Raw genomic sequence first — 20,790 nt, forward strand, 5'->3', positions numbered from 1 at the left:
AACAGCCTAGGAAGTAAAGTCCTGACCCAGGGCCTGGGGGCTCTGGAAGTCCTCCAGGACCAGAAAGGTCAGCTTCAGAAAGGCCAGCAGAGGAGCCAAGATGGCCAGGTCAGACCCACAGAACCAAAGGAGGAGGGGCCTCTTCCTTTGCTTCATGTTTGTGGATGAATCCCGGACTGTCGACCAAGTACCATTTTCTCCCAGGCTTCTGAGACCATGTCAGAGTTCTCAGCCTACTCCTGAGGCTTATGTTAGCCAGACCATGGGGCTGGAGTCCAGGCCAGTCCTATTCTTAGAGCCATTCATTCATTTATTCATTCAACAAATATTTGAGTCAGAAAACAGAGGTTCGTGCCTCAGCTTTCCTGCCCACTGTCTGTGTGACCTTGGGCAACACCCAGAAACTATTAAATCTGCAAAGTGGACAAAATGGGCCTCAACTTGAGACCAGGCAGAACTGCCTGAGGCCTGGGAGTATCTCCTAACTGATAGAGAGTCTGACCCTCACTCCCAGTGGCTAGAGCGGGTGCCGGCAAATATTCGTGGAATGATCGAAAGAAGCCACAAATCAACAATGGAATAAGTGAAGGATTAAACACAAAAATGAAAGAATAAACCAAGACATGTGTGGATGAAGACGTGATGAATAAGTGAACAAGTAAGTATAGAAATGAATGCTCAGTTGAACAAAGATATAAGTAAACGAATAAATGAATAATGATGCCTGTATGAACCAGAAAAGGTATAGCATCTTTCAAGTTAGCAATCTAATGAATAATTGAATAAAGTAATAATTGAATAAATACATTAATAAATGAACAATACACAAATGCATAATTAAATGACCAAAGACGTGAGCGAATGAATCAGAAACGGTACACGTATTCCAAGTCAACATCGGAATGAATAATTGAATGAATGAATTGCTATAGGAGCCCGAAGCAGTTAGTATGTTGGCTCCAATCTCGGGTCCTGCCGCCACGCAGTCCAGGTTTGAATCTGGACTGGATTCACACTGGTCCCCCTGACTCTGAGAGCAGTGCTCTTGGCCCTGACCGGGGCCCCCCGTTTGCCCACACTCGGGAACAGCTTACCATGCCAAGCAGGAAGAGCGGGGCCAAGGAGGAGTTTGGGAGGACAGCAAAGGCCTGGGTCTCCAGCGCAGGGGTGAGGGCAAGGCCAGAAGGGGATATGGTGAGGCGCGGTGGGGAGGAGACCCAGAGGAGAAGCTGCACCTTCATGTCAGGGAACATTGTGGCCACCTGCAGTCCCCAGCGGGGCGACCAACAAAAGGAGCAATTTTATTTAAATGTTTCTAAATCCTGCCTTGTCCTGGACCCACATTAATACCTCTAATGTCTTCTCATTGCTTTTTAACTAAATCCTGAAGACTGCACGATCTGGTAGCTGGTACCCTGCCAGCCTCACCCAACGCGCCTCCAACGCCAGCCACGTGGGACTCCTGCTCCTCAAATAGGACATGTTGTCTTCCCGAGACCCTTTGCACTCTCCGCCTTCTTTCCCTGAGTGCTTGTCCCTCCATTCTTCCCTACCCTGGCTCCTTCCTTTTCCTCAGGTTTTAGTTCGAATGTCACCTCCTCAAAAAGCAGTGGTGACTTCAAGGGGGAACGAAGAGGGCTTTGGTGACACTCCATCTCTGCTGGCCTCCAGTCCTCCCCCAAGTAAACTCACTCACAGTCTGACTAAAAACAATGTGATCGTTATGCAAATTAAGCTTATGAGTCACACTTCCTCCACGCCAGTACCTCCTGTACAAAAATTTCTGAAAGTGTCACCACTGGAGAGGATGTTAAGGACTGAATGTCCCCCTGGCCCCCAAATTCATATATTGAAGCCCTAATCCTCACTGTGGCTGTATTTAGAGATGAGGCTCTAAGGAAGCAATTAAGAATGATTAAGTGCACAAGGGCGGGGCCCTGATTCAATAGCTTCCTTATAAGAAGAGACACCAGAGAGCTCACTCTCTCCATAGGTGCTCACTGGAAAGGTCATCTGAGGACACAGCAAGAAGGTGGCCATCTACCGGCCAGGTAAAGAGCCCTCACCAAAAACTGAATCTGCTGCCACTTTAGTTTTGGACTTCTCAGCATCCAGAACTGTGAGAAATAACTTTCTACTGTTTAAGCCACCTAGTCCGTGGCATTTGCTTATGGCAGACTGAACAGAATGAAACAGAAGCTTTCCTTGGTCACCTTGTCTAAAGTGATCTCATCAACCTTTTGGCTTCACTTATCACAGTTTGCATTTCCTTTTGCATTGTTTTGGGTGCCTGAAAAATAAGTTTTTCTCTCTACTGGATTGGAACTCCGAGAGGGTAGGAACGTAGTTTGTTTTGCTGGATGCCCAGCACGGGACCCCTGGCATGTGGTGGGGCCTCAGAAAATATTTGTTGAATGGATGAGCCGCAGCATCCACCTTCACACCTGGGCACCTGGCTGCTGGGAGCATTTCTCTGTTTAGGGGATGGGCTGCACAAAGCTACTGGGCTGCCCCTGGATCTGGAGGGGGCTCTCATCAGGCCACTCAGCAGATCCCTGTCCTCCTAACGCCCCAAGACCACCTCATGAGCTGACTTTATAAAAGGAAGCAAGCCTTTTCTTACCTGCGGTATGAGAGTTCCAAAGAATTTGGTCGTCAGTCGGAATTTGGATTCCTTTGGAATCTGTAGCAAGGGAAGAAGAGAAGAACATTCTGGGGGATTATGTTATAAAGTGGGGGTGAGCAAATTCCACATGAGGGGTGAGAGGTTGAATATATGAACAGACAATGGCCAGACCACATACGACAATGGAATGCTGACCCACACCTTCTGCAGCAATCAACCCAAAACAGTCAATACTGGTCAATGACTGCCAGCTTCCCAATTTTTTTGCCCTCGAAAAAGCCAGATATGCTTCCAAATCAATCACATAGGATGCTCAGTTTCTATTAGCCTACATCCACCTTCCCCAAGTCAACAACCTCCCTAAGTGCATACCTGAAGCCCTCTCTTTTTCTCACTATAAAGTCTTCCCACCCCTTTGCCTGCCTTTGAGTCTCTGCCAAATGCACGTGATGGTGGCTGACCCCCTTACACTGAAGAGTTCTTAATGAGTGGCCTTTGTTTACTTCCGTAGGGCACAGGTGGGGCTCGGCACCCCTGTGGTGGCCCTACGGAGAGGGAGAACTGACATCTCTTCCAGGAGCAGCATCAGAGGAACCCCTCGCGTTTGGTGACTGCGTTGGGATCCGGTTGCATCTAGACTCTGGAGAGGATGGTCATCTCCTCATTTTACACATGGGAAAACTGAGGCCCAGAGCAGGACTCGGCCACAAACATACAGACTGAGACAATGACAGTGATGACGATAATGGCAATATGATGCTAAGACTGGATTACAGAGCCTGGCGTGCAGCAAGTACTCATTCAATGTTAGCTGTACTTGTATTACACATCGAGTACTTCCTACCTGCTAAGCCTGTGCTGAGTGCTTTTCATGTGTTTATATCTCATTTAATCCTCATTACCCCCTTGAGAGGATGATATTGTTCTTGGTATTTTATAGGTAAGGAAAGTGAGGTTCTGAAAAGTTGCATAACTGGACGAATCTGTAGCAAGTAACCCAGCTGCAAAAGCGGGGGCCGATATTTGAACTTGGGTCCGGCTGCCTCTAGATACCAGACCTTGATCTCCCCCAAACCAGACCGTCTGCTGCACTCTGAGTCCTCTTCCCATACCCACCCCAGCCCGGCCTTACCATGTCATCCTTGAGGGTCAGGTTCAGGACTCCAGACTGTTGGTACACGAGCCCGGCCGTGTTGAAGAAGTAGTCAGAGATGCCCAGGTACACCATGAGGTCGTGGTCGGTGGGAAAGGCCAGTGCCGGCGGGGCAAAGGGAGGGGGGCTGCGGTGGGCCAGACTGAAAAACTCTCCCTGGGGGTGGAGGCGACACAGTGAGACCGGCATCCTTCAGGAATTATAACTTGATGGGGCGGGTGGGGGGAACGGCCGTGGGCACCAACCACACGTTCACAGAGCAGGAAGCCAGGGCCAGAGACCAGCAGCGGCATCGCATGCCTCGTGGGTGAAGTGACTTGCACTAGGTCACTCAGGGGTAAGTGGCAAACTGGAATTGAACCCCGGCCTCCAGGGTCCGGGAGCACAATCCTATCCATTGTATTGGCTCTGCCTCAACTTTGCCAGGAAGCACAGAAATTCTACTTTAAAAGAACAACAGGCTCTGTGTGTTTTATTTTTAACCTATCAAATTAGCAATGATTTTTAAAAAGAGAAGTAAACTTTTGTGTTGTATATGTCATTTAAATCTACGCTATCCAGTTTTTGGTGAGTGTTCACATACTGCTGGAGAATGTATGTTTATAGTTTTTCTGATGGGCAATTTGGCAACATGCTACAAAAGCAGATCATTTATTTAGCTAAAAAAATAACACTGAGTTATAAACAAGCAAATCGTAGATGGATACATGTGGTAGGATACCATTTATGTAAAATTTAGAGGCCTATAAAACACACCGCATAAGAATTATCGACACACAAAAAGTATGGAGTAAAAGAAAACGCAGGCATGAAGGACACACACTGGAGTCATCAGTGTGATTTCCTCAGGGGTATGGGATGAGCCGGTTTGGAGAGGGGGCCCAAGGGGGCCTGAACTATTTATTTCTATGACATTTCATTTCCCAAAATATCGGAGGCAAATAGGACAAAATGGTAACATTTCTTAAATCTGAGTGGTGGTTTCATGAGAGTGTGTAATAGTCTTTGTACCTCCGAATCATTTCATCACTGAAAATTAACAACCATGACACCTACATTATAGAATTCCAGGCAACTCTTAAAAATAATAAGATGGACATATGTACCAACCAGGGTTCATCGTTAAGATATGTCGTTCGGTGAGAAAAGCAAGTGGAAGAACGGTGTGGATCCATTCAGGGGAACAGATCTTCAGGAAAACCTAGATGGGTTTTCATGATTGTGTATTCGAATGCCTAGAACCAGGAAACTGGAGGGTTAACACCCCCCTCCCCCCCCAGGGATGACGGTCATTACTTTTGAGTAGGAGACTTGGGGAGGGGGTTGTTAAAGGGGTAGGGGAGTAGGGCAGAGGTGGGGAACAGGACCCTCTCATCTCCTATTCCTTAGGGATAAGTATGTATCCTTTAAATCCTTTATTCTGTTGTATTACTTAGATTTTTCTTTTTTTCCTCTTTATTTTTTTTGACATTCGATATTATTTTATATTAGTCTCAGATGTACAGCATAGTGGTTAGACATTTATATAATTTATGAAGGGATCTCCTGATAAGTTTAGTACCCATTTGCCACCATACATAGTTATTATAATATTATTGACTATATTTACTTAGATTTTTTTTTTTAAAAAATATACTATTTTGTCCAATAATTTCACTTCTAGACAATAGTCTAAGATGGGCAGGGATCTGCCTACTAAGATGTTCACAGCAGCTCCGGTTATGTTTGTGGGGAAAACATGGAAAGAGCCCAAATGTCACCACATCACTGAGAGACCCAAGAGCCAGTTTGAGGGCTATAGGAGGACGTCCTGGAAAGATGAGCCCAATTCACTGTTCTGTTTTTAAAAAGTTGTAAAACAACGTGTCTAACATCACTCACGTAAAAATGTGTATATTCATTTCTATGTCTGTATGTGGTTTTTGTGTGTATTTGCTTCTGTATCGTGTGTGTGTGTGTGTGTGTGTGTGTGTGTGTGTGTGTTCCTGGGTCTTGGCATAGACAAGGACTGGAGGGTTGGAGGAATCTAACTTGTGTGTCAGTAGTGCATACCTCTGAGTTGCAGTATTTGGGTAATCTTTCTCTTTCCTCCTTCCCATTTATTTATTTCTCTGCTCCTCTGTAGTTTCTAAAGTTTCTTTTCTTTTTCTTTTTTGTTAACAAATGTGTTTTAGAACAAACGAGTAAACAGTAAAGAGCAAGATAATCGCCAACTGCGGAGAGCCTGAATGAGGTACACCCAGAAAGAATTCAGGAAGTGGAACCCACTCCAGCTGGGGTGATGAGGGGCGGGGGAAGCTGCCTGAGAGTAATGTTTAGCACAGACCCACCTGGAGTGTAAAAGAAGCCAGCGGGTAGAGGGGGGAGGGGAGTTCAGGCAGAGGGACTGGATATGGCAAGGTCCCTGATGAGGAAACAAGTGCGATGTGTTGAGAAAGTACAAGTCCAGTGTATCTGGTTAGAGTGTGGTGAGTGAGGAGGAAGGGGCATAAAATGAAACTCCATCCATTCGTCCTTTCATCCAGCCAATAATTATTTATTGAGCATCTACTATACGCCAAGCGCAGTTCTAGGTGCTGTACATACAATAAAGAACAAAGCAGTCATAGCCCCTTCTCTTTCATCCTAGTGAGGGAGATAGACTTGTGACTGTGTGTGTGTGTGTGTGTGTGTGTGTGTGTGTGTGTGTGTTAGTAATAAGTGCTGCTGAGAAAAATAAAGCAGGGTATGGGGGAAAAAAAGGGAGCTGTTTCAGCAACAATGATCTGAGAAGTCATCTCTAGGAAGAAGATGTTTGAGCAAAGACTTGAAGGAAGGCAGTGAGAGTTTATGTGGGTATCTGGGCAAGAGCCTCCTGGGCAGAAGGAGCAAAGGACCTGGGGAGAGGGCAGGCAAAGTGCATTTCAGGATGGCGGGGAGGCCAGGGCGACTGGAGCAGAAGATGCAGAGAGTGGAGTGGGGGAATGCTTGAGGACAGAAAGGAAGGGGGTGGAATCATTGGAAGATTTGCTTCGGATGATGATGGGGAGCCCCTGGAGTGAGGGTATATGATTCTCAAGAGTAAGTCTCACCTTCAGCTGCACGTCCAAGGTCTCGGCCGTGACTGTCGGAGGTGTCAACAGTGAGTAATCGATCCCAGCCACGTTATCTATCTTGGCTGTCACTAGAGGGGAAGAAGATGGACTATGAGCTGGCTCCCCAGGGCAGCATCTTTGGGACGCAGGGTCATCATCCTCTAAAGTTGAATCAAAAACTACAGTGCTAGTTCCATTTGCACCTCCTCTAGGGAGCCCACCCTGAGCTCCCTTTAAAGGAAAATGCACCCACATCCCACACTCACAGACACCATCTTCCTCTCTCCTTCCAATAGCTCCTAAACACAGGATCAAGGAGCAGAGAGACCTGGACTTGAATCAGACTCTGTATAACCTTGGACATGTCCTTTTGCTTCTCTAAGCCACTTTTTGTTATTTGTAAAATGGGTTAATACTGGTGGCTCGTTGGTTCTGGAGAAGTGAATGAGGAGGTGTGTGCCTAATGCCTTGTACATGGTAGGGCCTTGAGAGCCAGAAGGCATTGCTATTAGCAGTGATAATATCCCAGGCTGAGCCCAGGCTGGCTCAGGTCTGAATGGTTTCTCTGTTTCCCAGAGTCACCAATGAGAATGAAATAAATATTGGTCCTTCCTTTAGCCCCTCCTTCCCACGTTAGAGGCTCAAAAATGGCAACCTGTCCAAGATGGCACATCTGGTGAGTGATGGAGCTGAGGTTCAAACCAATATCTTTTTCCTGCCTGATGAAGTTGAACTTTAGACACTGCGATGGCATTGAACACCCCCAGGATGGGCTCTGCCCCTGGAGAGGGTGGGTGGTGCCCAGTGGAAGGCACTGCATTGTCAATGGGCATGGACTATGTGCATTCCATGCCAGGCTTTCCAGAGAGGAAGTCAAAGTAGCAGCTGCGCCTCTGGAGTAAGGAAACCTGAATTTGGATCCTGCTTCTGCTTCTTACTGGCTTTGTGATCTTGGGCAAGTCACAGCTCCATTCCGAGCCTCAGTTTCCTCGTGGTAAAATAGGGAAGCTGAGAGGAGACCATTCTGCTGGGTGCGTGGCCCATAATGAGCACTAGGCCAGAGGGGCCCTCCCTCCCTCACAATGGCTCTTCACAGTTTACCAAGCACTTGAGGTTAAAGAGAATGGTCCCCATTTTAAAGATATGGAAACTGGGGCCCAGGGAGGTGAAATGACCAGCCTCAAATCCGAGGTCGGTTATGTACGTCTGGCCTCAGAGAGCTGGGGGTATTTGATTTTGTGGCCTGTGAGCGATAGGGGAACGAGCAGGTGTGGGCTGCATTTCTGCCTCACGTCTGGACCTGCCAAAAGGACCTGGGGCAATAGATATCCAACACCAACGGCCATTCGAAAATAATCTGTTCCATTCATTCCTGCCCAAGCCCAGGCCTGTCTGGGAAAATTTCTGGCTCCATTACACTCTTTCTGTCTCCCTTCCCCAACCCCCTCCATGCCAACTTCCTTAGCCCTGCCCAGCACTCACTTGTCAGTGTCTGGAAATAAGGTTCCAGCTTGGAGGACACAGAACTGGTTATTACCTCGCAGATCTGGGAAGAATGAAAGAAGTGATCAGTGAAGGCTTCCCATAGTGGAAAATGTCTTTTGGGAATAATGATCTAAACATGTTTTGCTTTCCTGAAATGTTTCCTCCAAAATCATGAAACTAATCAAGTTTCCCTTTTCTCTTTGGCCACCAGGAAGCTCAGAGTCCAACACGTAGCTTGGAAATAGTAACTATATATGACTGGATGATCTACATGTCTGCTCTTTATTTCCTACTGTAGTATGAAACTTTCCTAATGGGTATTTATGTTTTCTATTTAATGTGAGTGTTTTGTTTGTTTGTTTGTGTTTATTGGTTTGTTTTTACTGTCTCAGATCCTTCGTGGAATGAAGTGAAAAAACAGCCGGAGGTGATCAGTGGTCAGCCTTCTGTCTGTGCTTGTGGGAGCAGGAGGTGGGCTCTCTGCTCAAGCCTGGGTGGGCACTATCACCTTGGCTGAGGGTGGCCAGAGGAGCCTCCCCGCCCCTCACTTGACCCACAGGGGAATAAGCACAGGTCTAAGAAGACCTGGGTCACATGCTACTTTTCCTATTGATGAAGTTACTCCACTTCTCTAGACCTCTATTTTCTCATCTGGAAAATGGAATGTGGCAGGTTGTATTTTCCATTCCACTTGCTCTTCTCACACGCCATCAAGAGATGGAGTCTGTGCATTCTCCCCTCGAATCTGGGAGGACATGGTGACTTGCAGCAGAAGTGAAATCGTATAATTTCAAAGATGAGGTCACAAAAGGTTGTGCAGCTTCTATTTTTGTCTCGAAATGCTGCCTCTCTGGTCTCTCCCTCTGGGAACCTAGCTGTGAGAAGCCCCAGCTCCATGGTGAGGCCGTGAGTAATTGCTCTGGTCAGCAGTCCCACCTGAGTGGAATCTTCAAGTCTTCCCAGCCCAGGCATCATAGATGTGGGTGGTTCCAGTCCTGAGCTTCGGGTCTTCCCAGATGAGACCCAGACATCATGGAGCAGAGACAAGCTAAGCCAGCCCTACTGTGCCTGTTGATTTCCTGATCCACGGAATGCGTGAGTATTATAAAGTGGTAGTTGTTTTATGACTCTATATTTAGGGCTATTTGTTTCGAACTGATAGCTGGAAAACAGGATTAATATCACAGGCTTCCCTAACGTGAAGGCATGAGGCCTGGGGGTGGGGTGGCCAGATAAGTTCTCACCTTCACCATGTTGCTCAGCGCAAGTCTCAAATGACCTTCGCCTCATTAATCCAACTGAGTGTCTCCAGTCTTTGCCTTTTCTGACTGCTGGCAGCCCTTGGCATGGTAGATCACTGTCTCTTAGAAATTCTCTTTCTAGAGTCCTCAGACCAACAACCCTCTGCCTGTCCGTTTACCAGCTCTTCCCTGGACACCTGGGTGAGCTGCTCTTCCCTCTTGAGGATCAGAGCTCCTCGGGGCTTGCACCCACAGGCTCTCCCAGAGCCCCGCCACACGCACCCATGGCCCCTGGACGGTCCATCCGCAGGTCACCTGCACCTTGTGTGAACGGCTCTCCACACACCTGGCAACTCTCTCTGCCTGAGGACCTTCCCTGCTCCCTAGTCCTTGTTCCCAAGGGCCAAGGCATTAAAGCTGCCAGTAACAGCCCCAACCAAAAAGGGGTGAGGGTGGGTGCATAAATTTCCCAGCTTCCTCACCCTTTGGGGGCAGTTCTGAGGCATGTGTCCCACGGTTCCTCTGAGAATCATCTACAAGACTGAGCCCAGTTGCTTGCAGCAGCAGCCCACTCAGTAACGCTCCGGTCCCTGCTCCCCCCACGCTCCTAGCTGCGCTGCCTGGTTGGCCTCCTAATAAACTTCTTGCACCCGAATCTTTGTCTCAGCACCTGCCTGAGGTAGACCCAAGAAAGTCACCTCCTCCTTGCTCCTGCCACATGGCCAGCACACGGAACTGGGTGTGCAGCCCACACTTTTCCCCTGAGCGCCAGCCACAGGCCCCCAAGGCCAACTCATCCCAACTAAACCCCTCAGTTTCTTACTCCTGCTCAGGGCTGCTCCCTGTCTGCCCAGAGGGCATCTTCCACACTTCCCTCCCTCCTTCCCCTCTGTCAATCAAGTTATTTCATTTGGGGGACGAAGGGAAGAGGAAAAGAATGAAGGAGGGAGAACATTTGGTTTCCTGGAGTGTGTTTCTATCACATAAGACTCCAGATGTCCTAAAAGGACTTAGAATGCTATTCTCTAAGGAGCCTGTACCTCTTCTCCAAGTGGCCCAAAGGTGCAAGGGGCAGCACGTCTGGCAGCTGGGGCCAGCTGGACTCAGGCTGCCTGTCCCTCTGCCGCAGGCCTCCAACGCCGCTCACCCATGAGCCACCAGATGGCTCCAAACCACAGCAAATCACATCACAGCCTGGATCCGGGCTTCCTGCTGCTGGCCCCCACTTCCCGTGCTCCATTCCATCAGACTCCCCACATACCTACCTGACACAGACTCAGGCAGGCTCTTCCTTCCCCCAGATACCCACCCTTCACTCTGGATTCCTTGGGACTCCACTCCCCAGCTCACTCCTCCCCATTTCCGGCCCTTCCTAGCATCATGGACAACCTGGTCACCTCATTCATTCTTTCATCCACTTGTCAATTCATTCATTCAGGCCAGTGCTCGCTTCTAAACAACACCTTGTTATGCTTAAGAGCTTTGCCTCTGAGACGGGGTGGCCCGGTTGGCATCCCGGCACTGTCACTTCCCCTCTCTGTGTCTCAGTTTATTCATCTGTGAAGTGGGGACAACCGTGACAGCCCTCTTGTAAGGATTTTGTGTGGGTTAAATTCTAGAACCCTTGTGAAGAGCTTTTAACATAGTGCCAAAGCCCACTGTAAGCACTCAGCCTATGAAGGCCATCCTGCTCCTCCTCCCCATCACCACCATCATCTCCACCACCATCATCTCCACCACCGCCATCTTCCCCACCATCATCATCACCACCATCATCTTCCCCACCATCATCTCCACCACCGCCATCTTCCCCACCATCATCTCCACCACCGCCATCTTCCCCACCATCATCTCCACCACCATCATCTCCACCACCGCCATCTTCCCCACCATCATCTTCCCCACCATCATCTTCACCACCATCATCTTTCCCACCATCATCTCCACCACCGCCATCTTCCCCACCATCATCTTCACCACCATCATCTCCACCACCATCATCTCCACCACCATCATCTTCCCCACCATCATCATCACCACCATCATCTTCCCCACCATCATCATCACCACCATAATCTTCACCACCGCCATCTTCCCCACCATCATCATCACCACCATCATCTCCACCACCATCATCATCACCACCGCCATCTTCCCCACCATCATCTTCCCCACTATCATCTCCAACACCGCCATCTTCCCCACCATCATCATCACCACCATCATCTTCACCACCATCATCTCCACCACCGCCATCTTCCCCACCATCATCATCACCACCATCATCTTCACCACCATCATCTCCACCACCATCATCTCCACCACCGCCATCTTCCCCACCATCATCATCACCACCATCATCTTCCCCACCATCATCTTCACCACCGCCATCTTCCCCACCATCATCTCCACCACCGCCATCTTCACCACCATAATCATCATCGCCATCATCTTCATCACCACAGCCATCCTCCCCCCCATCATCTTCACCACCATAATCTTCACCACCATCATCTTCACCACCGCCATTATCATCATCATCTTCGTGAGAAGCAGCAGCATTTTCACTTTTTAGGTAGGCTGCTATTGAGAGGCCACTCTTAAGGTATTATCAAGAAATTACTTGTTTTAATAGTTCCAAATGTTAAATATGAGCTAACACTCCCCTCAGATCATTACTTAATTACAAAGACAGTTGAACTATGGGCGAGCATACTAAGGATAGCAGTAATCCTTACAATAGCTTGGGGAAGAAGGTATAATGCCCCCATTTTACAGATGATGGAAACGAGGTTCAGAAAGGTCAAGTAATTTGATTCACAGTTACGCGGCTATTTAATCCTGAGAGTCAGAATTAAAATCCTGAGATTCTGACTCTAATAGCTATTCTATAATCCACTGTTATGCATTTTGACAACCATGCACTGATTAAAAAAATTTTTTTTTTGACAGTGTGCCTTCAGATAAATGATCTCATTTGTTTGATGTCTTCCTACCCACATTGTTTGTGCCTTTGACTGAGAAACCCAGCATCTCCCATCTAAAAGACTCCTCAGTCTCCCCCAAGAGTGCTACCCCCACTCTTGACACTTCTAGCCATTTCACAGCAGCCACAGAAATTGTTCTAAAGCACAAACCTGGCCAGGTCACCCCTTTGCCTTGAACCTCCCCACTGCCCTCTGGAGAAAGCCCAAGCTCACTTGGCTTGCAAGACAGGCCCATGGGATTTCTAGAAGTCGATGGTTTGTTAATGGAAATCCAGCCCAATGAATGGCCCCTTTTCTCCACTGAAGTCGGCTGGGGTAGGGGGCGGCAGGTTAGGGTGAAGGCCGGGTTAGAGCACTGGCCGGTTCTAGCTTCCGGAAACCGTTTGGCCACACGCCAGTCTAGCAGCTTCATTAATCGCATGTTTTCTGGGTGGGGAGCACCACGAAAGGGGCTCAGGGTGCAGTGGGGATGGGAAAGAGAGGATTGGGGGAGAGGATAGAGGTTTCTCCGAAGGCAGGAATCTCGGGGGGAGAGCAGAAGGGGACATGGGCGGGGGCGGGGGTTGTCGGGTTGTGATGTGACCCTTTCCTAGTCTCTCGCTGGACTCCACAGAAAAATAGACATGACTGAATTTTAGATCTGGACTCGTCATTTCAAAGGGCCATAAGGACTGCTGGAGAGGCCTGGGCGAGAGCAGAAGTGTCCGGAGATGCACGAGGTGTGTGGGTAGGGAGGGCCCCGCCTGCTCTGACCGGGGAGGAGAACCCGAGCCCCTCTTACCTTGTTGTTCATGGTGTCTCGCAGCGAAGACTCGATTTTTTTGTGGAAGAGTTGGATCAGCCACCTGGAGATTGACACGTGGAGACAGGTATGAGGCTTCCCAGGTGTCCCTGAGCTGTACTAGGTAGGCTGCCTCATCTGGGAAGCTGTCCTTCCTATTCCAAACAGACCTAGGCACCCTTGTCCCCGGGCTGCAACTGCGCATGACCCATTAGACACCTCTCCCACTGTGTGCGTTACCTGTTTATGAGGTTGTTTCTTCAGTAGGGCCACGGCTGGGCTCCTGCCGCTCTCAGCCTCATTCCTCACTGCTCCCTTTCCTCTCTGCACAGCAGCCACACTGCTCTGCCATGTCCTCTTGTGTGCTGCGCCTCCTCCCACTACAGGGCCTTTGCACATGCCGTTCCCGCTGCCGAAAACACCCCCATCCCCAATACCTATCTAATTAACTCCTACTTGTTCTTTTCATCTTAATTCAAATGTCTTTTCACAAAGGAAGGACTGGCCAGCTCCCAGACTAGTTCAGATCTTCTTGTTCTATGTGTCCGCAGCACTCTGTGCCTCTTTTTCTTAGTTCTTATACCCTTTTGAAATGCTTTATGAGCCACTCATTAATGCAATGATTTGGTTAATGCTTGTCTTCCCCACTGGGCTGGAAGCTTCAAGAGAATAGGGACTGTGTGGCTAATAATCTGGGGCCAGATATCCCTGGGCCGAATCCCTCCCAGTACTTGCCAAGTTATTTCCTATTCTGTCCATGTCTTGGTTTGCCATTATTATATAAAATGGGTAATAGTACACTAACCTCATAGTCATTGTGTGGATTGAATGGGATAAGGCACATGCTTAAAACAGCGCTGGGCGCACCGTAAGCTTCCAATAGCCGTTAGCTATTTCTAAATTGTTATTGGCCACTGCTGTTTCCCTAGCACATTGCACAAGCCTGGTGCATAGGAGATTCTTAGTTGATGTTTGTTGACTGGTGAATGGATGAATGCCTATAGCTTTACGGTGAGGATTGTATAACTTAGTGCAAATACGGTGTTTAGCCCAAAGCCTGGGGCATATAGTAAGTGCTCAGTAAAGTTTGCTGAATGCATGTTGAATGAACAAGAGACCCCTCAAGGTAGGGGTGGTGTCCACTTCATCTGTGGACCCTTGTCCCTCCCCTACACCCAAGGTCTCTGAACAAGGCCTGGCATGGAGGTTGCACTCAGTGCATGTTTTCTGAATATGGGGATGATTAGGACAGTTCTCCTTGATGTCCATCCTCCCATCCACAGTCCCAGGAAGTCATACGTACCCCAGGCTGCCGCCTGAGATGTGTATGTTGACACTGTCAATGTGGTCACTGCAGCTGGTGCAGGAGATGGTGGAGTGGCCAGAGGTAGGGTCACAGCTCAGCTTCAGATCAGCTGAAATAAAGACGCCCTCCACGCTCAGGTCAAAGTTGCCTTTGGTTTTTCTAAAGGGAGACAAAGAGGAAAGAGTCGAAGCAAGCACTTTCTTCCCCACTGCCGTTCGAAATTCACTTCAATGCTGGAAGGTAGTTTTTCTGTTATTCCCACTCCAGGTGTGGAAATGGAGTTCAGAGAGGGAGGCTGCTTGCCCAAGGTCACACAGCAGCTGAGTGAGAGCCAGGTCCACCTGACAGAATCCCACTCTTCCCCACTGCCTCAGCCTCTGCCCAAGCCATGTGGCTTTGAAAGTGTTTTCTTAACCTCTCTGAACTTCAGACCCCAGATCAGAAGTGAGACACCAGTTTTGCCACTAAAAAGCTGGGTGTTTCGGGCCAATGACTTTAATTAATGAATGCTCTTGTTCATTAAGTGGAGTGAATAATTCCTCCCTCGGAGATGAAATATTTTAGATAAGGCAGTGGACATAATATAGTTTGTCAACTCTTATATAATGTAATGAAGTATTCATATATATATATTTTTATGGTCAGTGAGTGAAGTGAGAAGCAAAAGGGCCCCAGTAAAGAGTTAAGTGAGGGTCCTTGTAGGGGAGAGAAGATTCACAACTCTCTCCCCATCAAAGTGTCTTCTCTTCCATTTTTTTCCCTGGATTTCCCACAAAAGAGAATTTGCTGAAGTGCTTGGTCAGTCCGAGGCCACTACCATTAGCAGACAGGGTGACTGTGGTGAGAGCCCAGTATTCTGTTTCGGAGTTGTGGTTTGGATGATTTGCCCCAATTTTTCACCCCTCCGTGCAGCCCTGTGCTCACTCTTGCCTGTGCTGGTGGCGGGGATGGGGATTGGTGCATTTCTATGCTCTTCACTTTTGGCTTAGCCATGTGACTTGCTTTGGCCAATGGCATATCAGTGAATGTGACCGTGAGCCAGTTCTGAGTTTAGACCTTAAGGGAATCTGCATGTTTTTGGTTGTCCTTTTGGCTCCCCTAACATCATCGAGAACATGCTCTGGGTAGCCCGCTGATCCAGGGAGGAGGAGACACGGGTGGAGCACGGCTGAGCCCAACCTAGATCAGGGAATCCCAGCAAACACAGAGATACATAAATGATAATATATGACCTGTTTCAAGTCACCGAGTTTGGCATGCTTGTTACACAGCAATAGCTAACTAATAAAGGTATAAAGTAAAGGTCCCAGTTAGCCTTTCATCCTAAGCCACATGGCATGAATTTAGTCTTGCCAGTGTTCTTCATCGAGATGAGGACAAATGTGCAACTATTAGCCAAGGGTTATATTGAACCTTCTTACTTAAAAAACACCCCCAGGAACCCTGTGGGGACAAGTAGTTATGAACAAGGCAAAAATCGGTCATTCCTGAGATCCTGGCTCTTATCCTTTCTAGTACCACCAAGAGCTTACCCATACACTCAACAAACCCAAGCTTGGAAACACACATGAAATTCTTTCGTGCCTTCCATTTTCCACTGATCTTGACATTGGCATTTGTTATGGAGAGCTCAAGACCTTCATTGGGCAATAGTCTTATCTGGGAACTGGGGAACTGGATGCTACGGATAACCATGCTGCAAAGAAAAAAATGTTCAATTAGCCTCCTATGAACCCACGCAAGGACTCAGTCAATAGTTAATGTAGCCTCACCCCTCCCCCACCTCAGCCCTTCACCCCGTACATTCCAGGACAACCCAGAAGCTACGAGAGCAGTCTTGGGAACTCTGTGGGCATTGGGCGGAGTGGCTAGGCTTTGAAGTCAGACAAGTCTGCATGTTAATCCTGCTCTTCATTTTATTGTTATGTGACCCTGGGCATGTCACTTAATCATCCTGAGCCTCAGTTTCCTCATTTGCAAAATTGACACAATAATTTCTGTCTTGCAGGATGTGTGACTATCAATGAAGATAACAAATATTAACCCATTGACTATAAGTTTTGTAAAGGGGCAGAATGTGTCTGTCTTTTTTCATCCTTGTGGCAAAACCTACTTTGTTTGACACATAATAAGTGCTCAAAAATATTTGCTGAATGAATTGGTATATAAAATTCTCTATAGGACATTTATGAATTTTCTGCCCAGCACCCGCACTCCCTTCATATGGTAATAGAACTGCCATCTAACTTGAAGGAATCCCCTTCCCACATATATTTCATGTTACTCTAAAGAAAGTTAACTTCACCTCCATCTTCAAGGGGTGGAGCTTATGATGTGGGCATCAGCTATTTAACATATTCTATTCCCCTGACCACAGTGATTGGTTCAGAAGTGTGTACATAACCTAAGATGGACCAATCAGAGTGAATCTTAGGTTTTTGCTTGGAGAAGGTGCTGATACCCTCCATGAGAGTTAGACCTCCTCAAAGGAAGTGATACTGAGAGGTGGCAAGAGAGAAACAGGGTCCGGTGGCATTTGAGCCTAACTCAAGCTGAACCTAAAGCCAGACTATTTCAGGGACATCTCAGTTATGTGAGCCAATAAATTCTGGCTTAGGTGGTTTCAGATTCTGTCCTTGAACCTTCCTCCCCCAAATCCTAATTGATATATGGGCCTGGCACAGGGTTTTAGGGGTCATGACATCCCCTCCAAGAAACATGGTGAATCCCTGAAAGACAATTTTCATGGTTTCCTCCACACTCGGCCTGGGGGATTGTATCTCCTAGGGATGTTGTAAAAACTAGTTTTGGGATCCTAACCTCTCTGAGTTTAGGAGTCTGTGGCTCTGCGATTCTAGGCCTTGGTGTCCCCAGAACACTACAAGGTCCTGCATACTGAGGATCGAGCTAGACAGGCCTCACCTGTAGAAGCTATATTCACCTTTCCCCAAATGCTTGATCTTAAAGCTTCCTGAGAAAGAGGGAATCTCGATCTTCTCCAGCTCTTGCTGCAGCATGGCCACTCCCTGCTGGCAGGCTGAGGGGAAAGAGCAGGGAGCAATGGTCACAGATGCAGCCCAGGAGCCTGAGCTGGCATGGCAGGGCAAGCTCTGGGCCCTTGCCCCTGTCCATTACAGGGACAGTGAGACTGAAGAGATCTAAAGCCGAGGTTTTCTGTAAAGGGCCAGATGGTAAAGATGTTCAGCTCCATCGGTTATACTGTCTCTGTCACAACCATTCAGGTCTGATGTTATTGCCCCCAAACAACCATAGACGGAATGTAAATGAATGGGGGTGGCTGTGTTCCAATAAAACTTTATTTATGAACACTGAAATGTGAATTTCATATACTTTTCATGTGTTGTAAGATCTTTTTTTAAAAACGTTTTTCAACTATTTAAAAATGTAAAAGTCATTCTTATTTCATGCACTATACCAGATTTAGCCTGTGGGCTATAGTTTGCCAACCCCTGGTCTAAAATATCACCGCCCTCCAAACACCCAGTCCTGCATCCTATGGGTATCTATTGAACACCTGCTCTGTGCTGTGCCCTCATAGGTGCTCCATCTCTCTGGCTTTTGGACTCTCTTACCCCAGGACTTTTGCACATGCCATTCCTGCTGCTTAAGAAACCCTTCCTCCCATCTTCACACGGTTGACTTCTAGTCAGTTTGACCATCACTTCTTCCAGGAACTTTCTCTGACTCAGTAGATGAAAGCAAGCCCCCTCATTATCATTCTTATGATGGTGTGGGCATCTCCTTTGGAGCTTCCAACACTGTTTGTAACTATGCATTTATCCATGTGACTTCTTGACTAATATCTCTCCCTACCCTCGAAGGTCAGTGACAATGTCTATTTTATTTACTAATGTAAATAAATGTTTCCTACATTTACCACAGTGACTGGCTCTTAATATTATAATGCACTTAATATTTGTTGAATCAATAAATGAGTAACTGTCCCAATGTTAGGAATTCTACTATCAGTTATCACGTGGCTAACATCATCGAATAACCATTTAAAAGGCAAACATTACCTGAGAAGGAGTAATTAGCAAAATGAAGGATCCCAGGCTTTGTGTTTTCTAAGAGCCAGTTAGGAAATAATAATAACAATAACAACAACAACAACAATAAACTTTTTTTAAGCTCTTACTGTGTGCCAGGCACTGTTCTGGGCTCTGTACATGGATTAGGTTACTGATCTTGAACAATCGTAGGAAGTAAGTCCATTACCAACCCCAATTTTCAGATGAGGAAGCTAAGATTCACAAAAGTGGGCACACAACTGACAAGGGATGAGGGCAGGATCTGAATCTAGGCCTAGAGCCTGTGACTTGAGATAAGTCTTCTGGGAATTCAAAAGTAAACGACACATACATTGGCACTGCCTAGAGAGGAAAGAAAATGTGGGATGGCCAGGATCTGTGAGTTAGCAGGGACCAGGTTTTGAAGGGTCTCGAATGCTATGCCAAGGAATGCGGACATCTTCCGAGGGCCTGAGGGAATCACTGACATGAGCAGATTTGCTGCATTTCAGAAAACCCATTGTGGTTGCCCTATGGGGTGTGAGCAGAAGGGGAGACTGAGGCTGCTGTGACAGAATATGAAGACTTCTGGGCCTGAAGGCTGAGCCCAAGCCTCTGCTCCCTGGGAAGGCTTCAGGGCCACCCCAGCACTGCGTTCAGAGCAGGGCCATACTCCTTTCTCCTAGCTCATGTGGTTTTCTGTCTGCCCCCTTGGGATTCAGAGGTGTCCTGCCTGGGCTTGGATAGGAATTCAGAGATGATACACCAGGTCCCCCTGAGTCCTGTCCCGATGAGCCCCGTAGTACACCAGCGGACAAGGTTCCGCCTTCTCAGTGGGATTTCTCTGGGATTGGCCAGCCCCCAACTGTTCTGCAGTTCACCTTTATGCCACTGGGAGGCAGCATCGAACAACCCTACGCTGGGACATCAGACCAGAACTCAAATCCAGGCTGCCCTCTCTGGCCTACGCAGTACCTTCTCCAAGTTTCAGTTTGCTCATCTGTAAATGTTGCTAGTAACAGTGTGTCCCGCCCGGGGTTGAAATGACAATGAAACTAGATCGTGCGTTCAAAGCTCCTAGCACAGTGCCTGGCACAGATCTGAGCAGGTCAGCAGGTTTCCTCTGCCTGGGCCTGGATGCGTGGTCTGAGGGACCCTCTCTGGGTCACCCAGATGGGTAGTGTGCACAGATGGGTAGTGGCTGCCCTGAGGGAGACCGTTAAGAAGGGCCCTCCCCACGCTTCCCCTGCTGCCTGCTCAGCCTCCTCACAGCCTGAGTGAGCTCTGCCCACGCTCAAAGCTGAGCCGGCGACTTCGAAGCAAATGGCAGGGCTGAGAACCAGCTTTGGAAGGCAGTAAAGGGCCCAAAAGCCCGAGTTGGGCTTGGGATAGAGGAAAGGAGGGGACCGTGAGGACCCTCAGGGACCTGAGTCCTGGACCTGGAGTCCTCCAGGCCCAGGACTCCAGCCTCAGCCCTGCCGCTCCCTGACCCTGTGTTCTAGGGCATCTTGCCTCGCCTCGGTTTCTGCAGATGTGAGACGAGGTGAGAGGGCCTGCTTTAAGAAGCTGTGAGCATGCCGTGCCCTGGATTTAAAGGGCTACACACAGCAAGGGCTCAATAAATGCCCCTCAGAGATGGGAGAGGTAGGAAGAAAGGCATCTGATTACCGTAGTCCAGGCCCTTCTGGGTGATCCTGGCCACGACGCCGGGGTTCGTGGTTGCTGTCACAGCTGTGCTCAGGGTGGCCAGCACCACCAGGGCTGCCCACCTCCTCGTGTTGTCAGGGCCGCTGGCCATGTCTGCGTGCTCCAGAGCTGCCAAAGCCTCGAGGCCTTGGCGGGGAACCAGGGACCTATAAAGGAGCTGGCTGTGGAAATGCAAGTCACTAGAATGTAGAAAGGAGGAAGGAACCTGGGTGGGGGCGGGAGACGGGAGGACGGCTGCTTCCCGTTCCCCATCCCGGTCGGGGTTTCAGCCCCAGAGGCGGCCAGAAATGGAGCCTGGGAAGTGTGTGCATGTGGTGTGTGGAAGTGAGGTGTGTAAGTGAGGTGTGTGTGTGTGTGTGTGTGTGCGTGTGTAAGCTCAGAACTCTGGCTCCTGGCATC

General features: G+C 48.4%; 1 protein-coding gene across 1 annotated transcript in view; it reads right to left on the reverse strand.

Moving 5' to 3' along the window:
- Window positions 1–20,565, reverse strand: part of LOC107512590 (bactericidal permeability increasing protein) — a 28,582-nt gene extending 8,017 nt beyond the window's left edge. Inside the window, exons 1-10 of the mRNA XM_016148282.2 lie at window positions 20,353–20,565; window positions 17,576–17,690; window positions 16,221–16,349; window positions 14,651–14,812; window positions 13,348–13,411; window positions 8,336–8,399; window positions 6,851–6,942; window positions 3,759–3,935; window positions 2,624–2,683; window positions 1,095–1,262 (exon numbers count right to left, since the gene is read on the reverse strand). Coding sequence (XP_016003768.2) covers window positions 1,095–1,262; window positions 2,624–2,683; window positions 3,759–3,935; window positions 6,851–6,942; window positions 8,336–8,399; window positions 13,348–13,411; window positions 14,651–14,812; window positions 16,221–16,349; window positions 17,576–17,690; window positions 20,353–20,482 — 1,161 coding nt within the window. The 5' untranslated portion in view covers window positions 20,483–20,565. The remainder of the gene's footprint in view (window positions 1–1,094; window positions 1,263–2,623; window positions 2,684–3,758; window positions 3,936–6,850; window positions 6,943–8,335; window positions 8,400–13,347; window positions 13,412–14,650; window positions 14,813–16,220; window positions 16,350–17,575; window positions 17,691–20,352) is intronic.
- Between the last annotated feature and the right edge of the window lie 225 nt (window positions 20,566–20,790).

This window comes from Rousettus aegyptiacus, unplaced genomic scaffold (assembly GCF_014176215.1).
Source record: "Rousettus aegyptiacus isolate mRouAeg1 unplaced genomic scaffold, mRouAeg1.p scaffold_m13_p_12, whole genome shotgun sequence".
Lineage (NCBI taxonomy): Eukaryota > Metazoa > Chordata > Mammalia > Chiroptera > Pteropodidae > Rousettus > Rousettus aegyptiacus.